We start from the raw sequence: 8,921 nt of genomic DNA on the forward strand, positions 1-8,921 counted from the left end.
GATGGTATTATAAAAATATGGCATTTAAAGCAGCAGACTTCTTTAGTGTGTTTAGGGAATTTAAAGAAGATTTAATACTGATATGTTGATATTTATTAATAAATAACTAAATATCGAATAAGGTGTCCTAATTTTTCACATTACTGTATAATAAATATTGTATATTAATATTTTATATAAGACTGTTCAAAAGAGCATTATATAGAGCATCTATATTAGGCAGTGTAAAAATGGTGCAGTGACAGACATAATTAACTAATGAACAGTTGTAAAACAGTCATTGGGCATGTCCATGTTGAGGAGACCGATGGCCTGAAAATAGAAGCTCTTCCAAATCTCTTCAGTTTTGGTCAAAAGACAGGCAGTTGCTGGTATGGGCGGGTGGGTGGTACCTTTGAAGATTGTTTTGTTTTCATCCTACTACCCCAAACAGATTTGATTTTTTTTTTACCTTACCTTTTTACTTATGAATTTTAAATGATCTACATTCTTTTTTTGTAGTTTGTGTCAGATTTTCTAATAACTGTAAGTTGTAGCAATGTAACCGTGCATGTGGCAAATAAAATCTTGAATCCTGTGTTCATATTTTGCTTTTACTTTGAGCTACTAATTTCTTCACCTTTTCACTTAAAAACCTCACATCATTTTTACCTTAAATTATACATTAAGCCACTCTATGACTGAATAAGTCTTGTTTTTTTTCAGCATTTCATCCATGTGTTCACTATAAAGTGTTAGGTGACTGTGTATTAAGATAAGACTGCATGCTAAGTAATTTAATATTATTTTCTGTCCAACTGATGTCAAATATTATTTTACCATAATATCCTGCCTTTGTTCTGGTTCTTTAAGCTTCCCAAATGCCAGGCTTATTTAAGCTAAAACTGTAATATAAGCAAAATTACTAAAAACAAATATTTTGTGCACTGGCAGGCTGACCAATTAAATCTCACTACAAAAACTCTGATCAGATCCTCTGATGATGCATCCTGCTAATATGTCTGATGATGAATTGTATGGGAACCCTGGCTTATCAGGACATTGCAAAACAGGAGCTGCTGCGTAGTTTCACCCACTGTTGCATAATATTTAGGCTTGACTGAGGAAGTCTGGGTTTCTCCATGTAACTACGTCAATTGCTATTGACTCGATGTCGGTGTGACCTCACAAACAATTCATCAGCAATCCTTGTATGCGTTATTTAACCACAAAAATGTGCTTCGTTGCCAAGCAAGTAATGTTTTTACATTATGTGTCTAGTTATTGAGATCGATACAATAAAGGTTACGACCTAAAATGATTATTGTTCTTAGTTTTATTTGAAGCCTTGAACGCGGCTTCAAATCGATCTTTATTCGACTATGATACCTATGATATATTCTGCACCTTGCATTACGTTTTATTGTCTTCAATCAAACTAATCAAATATGTCGTCTACCGAAGAAGCAAAAAAAAACAATCTCAACTAGAACTATTACAGCGCTACAAAACGTTGATTTTACGCGTAATTTTTGGAATTGTAAAATCTGTTTAAAACAATTGCATTTTACTTGATCGCAGAAATTATATACAATCACAATAGCTAAATTTTACTCATAATGAATTGTACAGTAGGATAACAAAAACAGGAAGACACAGGTCCAGCAACCAAGTCCAATCACGACGCAGGAACCATGTCGACCAATAGAACCAAAGTATTTTCCATCGTGTGTCCAATAGCTGGAGAGAAATTTTGGGCGGACTTTTTGAACATACAAAACAAACTGGGTCATTTAAAAGAAGTGGTTCGCCTAATTAAAAAGGAGAAGTGCGAGTCAAACAGCTGGTTATGTAGCTTATATAATATATAAATTTTCAGAGAAACAATAATAACCACAGATTTAATTTATATTTAAGAAAGTCTGCACAAAACATGTGAATTTTAAGCGTTTTGATGATCGCGTAGGAACTATACTTCTGATGCTATCAGCTTTTAAAATCCAGATCCTTCCGCCCAAGATGACGTAGTGCACTGGGCGTGGAAATCAGCGAACATCAACAAGAGGAAAAAGACAAGGAAACAAGAAAATTGGTCGGGCTTGGATTTGGATTATTTTAATACAAGAATGTATTTTTAACTACAAATTATCGAAATGGGGCCTTAAGGAAACAGTGTATAGCTTTATACACTACGCTATTTTATTATTTTTCTATTTTTGACACCGTTTGTTTTTCTTCTGAGAACAGATTTTTTTTTCTGACAAGGTATCTGTCTGGCCGTCGTTAAATAGTCGTTTCATTAGATTATTATAAAAACGACTCTTTTGTGTATGGCGACACACGCATTGCTTTTGACATCGCTTCCAATAATCGGTCATTGCTAGATGAATATGAAGGCTTCGACGCTTCCTTTTATTTAGCTGCAAATGGTGTTTTTGTTATATGTGTTTGTTTGCCTGTCTGCTGGACTCCTTTCTCTTTCTGCCAGTGTCTGCGGTGTTTAGCTCACTGTAATGCTCGTGCATTAACGTCGTCATGGATGTAAAGGCATCTTTTCAGGTTTTCGGCGATTCCTTTTTAGATGCATATTTTTTTACGAGCCTGTTGACTTTGTTCAGTGTTTACTTTGCCTATGGTTGCTTCGCAGCCACCGAAAAGGGAAGCTACTATGACAACTGCTGTCGTGAAATAATATATCATCTTTCCGGTTTTAAAACCTTAAGTTTAACCTTTAGTAACGTTAACGTTTGCTGGACACTGTAAGGCGACTAAGCGGTGTCTTTGTGACCGAACGGCAGTCGCTAGTTAATGTAAAACTGTAACGCCCGAAATACCGTTTCTGGGTGGGAATCGGGTTAACGGTGAACTGTCAAGTAATAGTTCAGAAATTAACTTGCAAATGGATGCCTGAAATGCTAAAAAAATATGGAAAATGTGATATTTTATGTGTAGGTATGTTTGTATAAATAAAACCTCCGATTTGGACCGACTTTTCGTCTCAAGTCCAGTAGTCTGGAACTCCAGTACTTTCATTTTTAGTGTTTTGTTTTCAACATAGCTTGTAAATACGACCGATACAGTTTCTTTTTATATATATTTCGCTGTTTAAATCGCTTTGTTCTGCGCTTTGTTTGCATGTATTTGGAATTATCGAGCTATAATACTGCAGACTATGGCTAAGTTAGCTTGTCGCAGCTTGACCGCGGAATTAAATACTGTTCGGTATCGCCAGCTACCCTTACGGTTAGCAGTGTTACGTTTCTTGTAAGAAGTTGTGCAGAAAAGGTCGAATTATCACGCCAGTGGGACAAAAGATTTATGCTAAAGGCGTTGACCTACTGGCTACGTGACACCTAGTCCGACCGATTCGAGGGGGGAGGGGGCTAGTTAACGCCTCCAAATGCTACAAGCAGCTACACTGTACTTGACTTTTGTATGTTTTTCCACCACTTTTTCTTTATTTTGTCTATGTAGAATGAAGGGCTTTCTGAACCAAGATCAGGAGAAGGAAGCCTACACACTCATGAAAGAACTGAGGTCCAACCTGGAGCAAGAAGCCATCTACTTGCCAAGGGAAGCCGGCCTGAAGCTGATCGAGTCCACTGTGGAGGTAAAGTGACCCTTAGCTGAGCCGTGTGTACCGATTTAGACAAGGCTGCTGGAGAAAGGAGTTCAGGTTCGGCCCGCAGGACAGTGTTGTATTACCCTACCTGTTCTCACATTTTTAAATGGTCGATAAGTCATAGTAATTTGATTTATGAGTTGTCATTTTAGCCAGTGGATCTATATGAATGTGTATTTCTGTTTCATTTTCAGAAAAAGAATGGAATCTCTGCTAAATGCAGGGATACTATTGTGGAGGATCTCTGGAGTCTGACCAGCTTTTTTGGCTACAGCACCCAGACCTTCGTCCAGGCTGTGAACCTCCTAGACAGGTTCCTCGCCATGATGAAGGTGAGGATCTTTGCGTCACGTCGGCATAATACCTCAAAGATGCATGCGATTCTGCTGACTTGGTAGTGATTTATCACTGAAAGTACTGTTCTATGATATGGTTAGTGATATGGCTCTGTTGCCTTGATATATATATGACGATTCAATTTATTTAATTGCAAAAGTGAGTAGCATGGTATTATTTAATAAATATTTAGCTGTTTTGAAAAGAATTTAGTTGATGCTTGTAAATACCACCAGGATGCTTGTTCAGTTCTTCTTTTCTGTGTCAGTGAAGTTGGTGAGGAAATCTGCAGCGTCGATGGAAATTTACCTGTAACTGTCCCTCCTTTTTCTCCCAGGTCCAGCCCAAGCACCTGCCCTGCATCGGAGTGTGCTGCCTCCACATAGCAGCCCGCGAGCTGGAGGAGGAGTGCAACGTGGCACCTTCCCACGAGCTCATCCGCATCAGCCAGTGCAAGTTCACCGTGTCGGACCTCAGCCGCATGGAGAAGATCGTCTCGGAGAAGCTAGATTTCCGCTTTAAAGCTGTCACTGCCCTAACCTTTTTGCACTTGTACCACGCAGTGGCGCTCTCACATACCTCAGACAGGTGAGCTGACGTTTGCCTGACAGTGGCTCACAATGGTGGGTTTGGGGACACGCCTTTCTCATACGGAAGGTCGTTGTTAGTAAGCTAACAAAAGCTCAACCTGGTGTTCTGCAGGTCTAGTAAGCAAGAAGTATGTAAAACATTTCAGGCCACAATGCAGGGCTCAAAAGTATGACTGGAATGAAGATTCCAGAAATGTTGCAGTGTCTTATTCCCTTCCGCCCTCATCTCTGTATATATGTGCTTTCAGTTGGACTTGTTCGCACCCTTTGCAGAAACCTGAAAGGTAGAATTAAACGCTGATGTTCCCCCCCCCCCTCACATTATTTTCCAGGAAGGAGATTCTGAACCTCGACAAACTGGAGGCTCAGCTGAAAGCCTGCCTCTGCAGACTAGTTTTTTCAAAAGCAAAAGTAAGCATTTCTTATAACCAGTAGGGTTTTTTTAGCTTCCCATTCGTTAAGAATGTTTGTTTTTTTAATACTTGTTTTTTACTCTTCTAGCCATCTGTCCTCGCCCTCTCACTAATGACCCTGGAGATTGAAGCCCTCCAGTCCGTCGACCTGCTGGAGATTGTCCAGAGGGTTCAAAGGCACCTTAAGGTCTGTTTTAGTATTATTTTTTTTTAACTCCCTATTATAGCCATAATATAGATATCTGACTCCTCTAACGTCATATGTTGCTTGTGAATGCGTAATTTTACACCTAGCATGTGGTTTTATTTAATCGTCACAGATAGCCGACAGTGAGCTCCTCTGCTGGAAAGAGCTCGTGGCCAAATGTATGGCAGAGTACCTGTCACCCGAATGTAGCAAACCCGACAACAAGAAGCTGGTATGGATCGTGTCTCGACGGACAGCGCAGAATCTGCACGCCAGCTATTACAGCGTCCCGGAGCTGCCCACCATCCCGGAGGGCGTTTGGGACGAGAGTGAAAGGTAACACAGCCGAGGGCTGTCAGGCCACGAAACAATAAAACCGCGAAACGAAACACTTCACCTGGTTTAGTCCTGGGACAGACCTCAGGACGGGTGTTTTTTTGAAAGGGCTGCTTTGTGCCAGGGAAATGCGAGTCGAGGTCAGCTGTTTCCAGTCACCCTTTGGGTGCTCACAAATACACTGCAGTGACGTTAGGTGGCTGTAGGGTTTGTTTCAGTTTTGCTTCTTCGTACAGTGTTGATCCAGTGGTTCCCGCAAACTGTCCGATATCGCCAGTGGCGTAATACTTATTGTTTCTGTCTTCCTCTCTCTCTCTCCTTCACTACAGTGAGGATTCTTCTGAAGACATGAGTTGTGGGGAGGACACCCTCAGCAGCTCTGCCGGCAGCGATGGAGAGGGCGCCTTCTTCCCTCGCCATTACTGCCGCCCTTAGATCACACCTCCATGTGTCCATGGGTACAGGCGACATGCCACGGTGCTATTAATAGTCATTGCTTTCCTTATTTAAAAAGAAAGAGAAAAATCGAATAATTTATCATATCAGTAGGGCTTATAAAATCTGCCTTTTTGCATTCTGGCAGCGTTATCTATTAGGCCTAACCAAGTGCCTGTTCAACGATATACTGTATGTCGGTTGGTTATACTCAAAATCTCCCAGGCTGATGCTGAATAATTCTGGCAGCTGATTCTGAACAGATATTTCAACCAAATGGTTATTTTTTTTTTTTCGGTATGTTTTTGAAGTTGATGCATGTTTAGACTCGTCACATTCCAGGTGATGTTAAAAGCACAAGGGTATCGTGCTGCTGCTCCTGTGATGTTGTAGACCTGTAAACCGTAAAGGATTGGAGACTGTTCAGCTCACATACGGAGCCCCTATTGCACGAGTTTTTTTTTTTTTGATGAAAGACTGACTTCGGAGGCTAAAGTCACAACACTGCTAACAGACCAGCTAGTGTACTCAATCTTCCAAGTTTGTATGTTGTTCGAGTTTAGAGTATGCATGGTGTTGAAATATAGAGTATGCCTTGTTTGTGACAGTTTTGTTTAAAAACCACTTCAGATAGTCAGAATGTGATAGAAACCTATAAATGTCAGATTGACATTGTACGTGTGCTATAAATGCAGTAAAACTGTTCAAATGTAAATAGAAAAAACTGTAAAAAACGTTGTAAAAATGAAAACTTTAAAAACAACATATTGTAGCCCTGTGAATAGTGTGCATTAGAAATTAACTTATTTCCTATTGTGATAAATGTTTTTGTCATTGTTTGTAAAACATCAAAATACAAATACTATTTTGAAACATGTATTTGTATTTATTTTTGTCTTGATGACCATCTCCCTCCTTTTATACATATATTTACAGTCGATTCATAATTTATCCGGACATACGTGGCTTTACTGCTTAGTTGTGAAACACTCTTACTTCCTGTCACAGCAGTAGTTTGAGTAGTGAAGACTAAACCAGTTGAATCTGACCTCAGCAAAGACCCAAAAGCAAAGAGGGCGTGTCTGTGTTCTAACAGCTGATTCACTGGAACTGGAAGTGACTCAAATTCTTATTAAATACTAGATCCTGCCTGTATGGCACTTAACAGGCAGCTGACAGTATTTCTTGGTTAAGCATGCTATGTTGCCTGACTACTTTGTTTACCTTCAGTCCCCAGACGCATTCCAGAATAATGCCAGTGATGACAATCAGCTGTTTACACTCACCGTTCACATTATGGGGGAGTCAACTGCAGTGGACCCTGATACAATCAGCTTTTCCACTATTGAGCAATACTACGGTAGTGTAAATGCTGGAATATAGGTGTTTTCCAGCCATAATGTTATGAGTGGTGTTTTCCAAAAATCACAAGGCAGTCCCTTTCCAGCAGAAGTGTGGAAGCCTATAATCTCTATACATGTTGTTATTTTTGAAATGGGAAAATTTGCCTCAGTATCACTGCTGCCTTACTCCTCTAGGCTTGTCAGTTGAAATCACACCCAGGGTGTAAGTGTGTGGTGTTTACATGTTCTTCCTTTTTTGGGTGGGATTCCACCAGGTGTTCCACTTTCCTCAGATGGCCGTTGGCAGATCTGGCAGTTCTAAATTGTGTTTGTGTGTTCAACCAGTGTTGGTCTGACAACGCAGACTGTCCCATGTCTTGTGTCCTATGCTCTGTGGGATGGACTCCTGGCCCCACCCCATGAATATATTCTGTGTAAGCAGTCGCAATATCCTTTAACATCGCACAATACATACAATTGTTTTACATGAATCCACCTATTCTCTTTGTAAGTGAAAATGAAACCAGTGGGAAAGTCCTTGCATTTCCCATTGACTGTTTACTAGGTGTGGTGTCATGGTGCAAGTAGAGGCAAGAAGTACATGACATAAGAAAGGGGTTTCCCTGAATGGGATGAAATGAGAAAACGTGTCAAGTTTGAGCTGTAACTCATTGCCTTCCTGCGGTATGGGAATAGCTTACTGCCCTTTTTAAAATAGGCAACTATACCAGACGATCAGCAATGATAGTGGCCACAGCGGGGAACTTAACGTAAAAAACAAGCCAGAATCACCCTAATTACTGAATCTGACTGGTTCCCTTGAAGCAGAATGTCCGGCAGCATTGTGTATCAAAGCCCTCCTCAAATACACAACACATACTGCACTAATCACTGTATCTATTACCAGTGTAAATGGATGGATGGATGGATGGATGGATAATACATTAACATGCCTTTCATGCAACATTCACCAGTATTTCACATCGTGTTTAACGCATAAACAGCAGCATCACAAGGCAGCTTTCATTTTCCAGGATTACCACTTTCTTGGAGAAATGAATGGTAACGTGTTTAAATTTGGAACGACCGCATAGGCACTCAAGGTAACCATATTAGCCTTAGTCCAAAGAGCAGTGGCTGTTGTTGGCATTTTCAGTCAAGATGTTTTCAAAAGAAGTCCATTTCAATGACTCTTCTGACATCCATCCATTTTCTGTAACTGTTTGTCCTATTCTGGGTCGCAGGGGGTTCGGAGCCTATCCCAGAGGCTACAGGCACAATTTTGGCGGATCAGAATCCATCACTGCAGCTGAAATTTGCTATGGTGATCAGAGAGAGGCAGGGCCGGTCAATCCTGTAGTTGACATAGGCAGTCTCTTAGTGTGGCAACGTTTGAATGGGCGCCTACCTGCCAGCCAATTTAACTTTGCCTCAGACTGGGGGCGTGCCAGTGGTGATGCTCCCTAGGCCACTACATCAGCTAGAAGTGGTACTGGTCAGCGGCGTCCATTGCGGAAAAGAAGAAGGGATAGACAAAGCCTGGATGTTTTCCAATTTTGTTGGAATGACATGATTGACATGCCCCTTCTACATTGATTAGAATGTAAATAAAGTGCATTTTCCTTAGCAAACAAGGGTGGTTCCTGTTTTTTTTAAAAGGAAAGGATCAGATGGTGTGTT

The 8,921-nt window shown here is 40.6% G+C and overlaps 1 protein-coding gene across 1 annotated transcript; it reads left to right on the forward strand.

The window, feature by feature from the left end:
- Window positions 1–2,004: 2,004 nt before the first annotated feature.
- On the forward strand, window positions 2,005–6,775 carry ccng2 (cyclin G2). The gene is made up of 8 exons (XM_049000225.1): window positions 2,005–2,244; window positions 3,454–3,589; window positions 3,796–3,933; window positions 4,275–4,525; window positions 4,860–4,938; window positions 5,029–5,127; window positions 5,261–5,463; window positions 5,793–6,775. Exons 2-8 carry the CDS (start codon window positions 3,455–3,457, stop codon window positions 5,896–5,898), a joined length of 1,011 nt encoding a protein of 336 aa, XP_048856182.1. The 5' UTR covers window positions 2,005–2,244; window position 3,454; the 3' UTR covers window positions 5,899–6,775.
- Window positions 6,776–8,921: the final 2,146 nt, after the last annotated feature.

The sequence above is a fragment of the Brienomyrus brachyistius genome, chromosome 2, assembly GCF_023856365.1.
Source record: "Brienomyrus brachyistius isolate T26 chromosome 2, BBRACH_0.4, whole genome shotgun sequence".
Lineage (NCBI taxonomy): Eukaryota > Metazoa > Chordata > Actinopteri > Osteoglossiformes > Mormyridae > Brienomyrus > Brienomyrus brachyistius.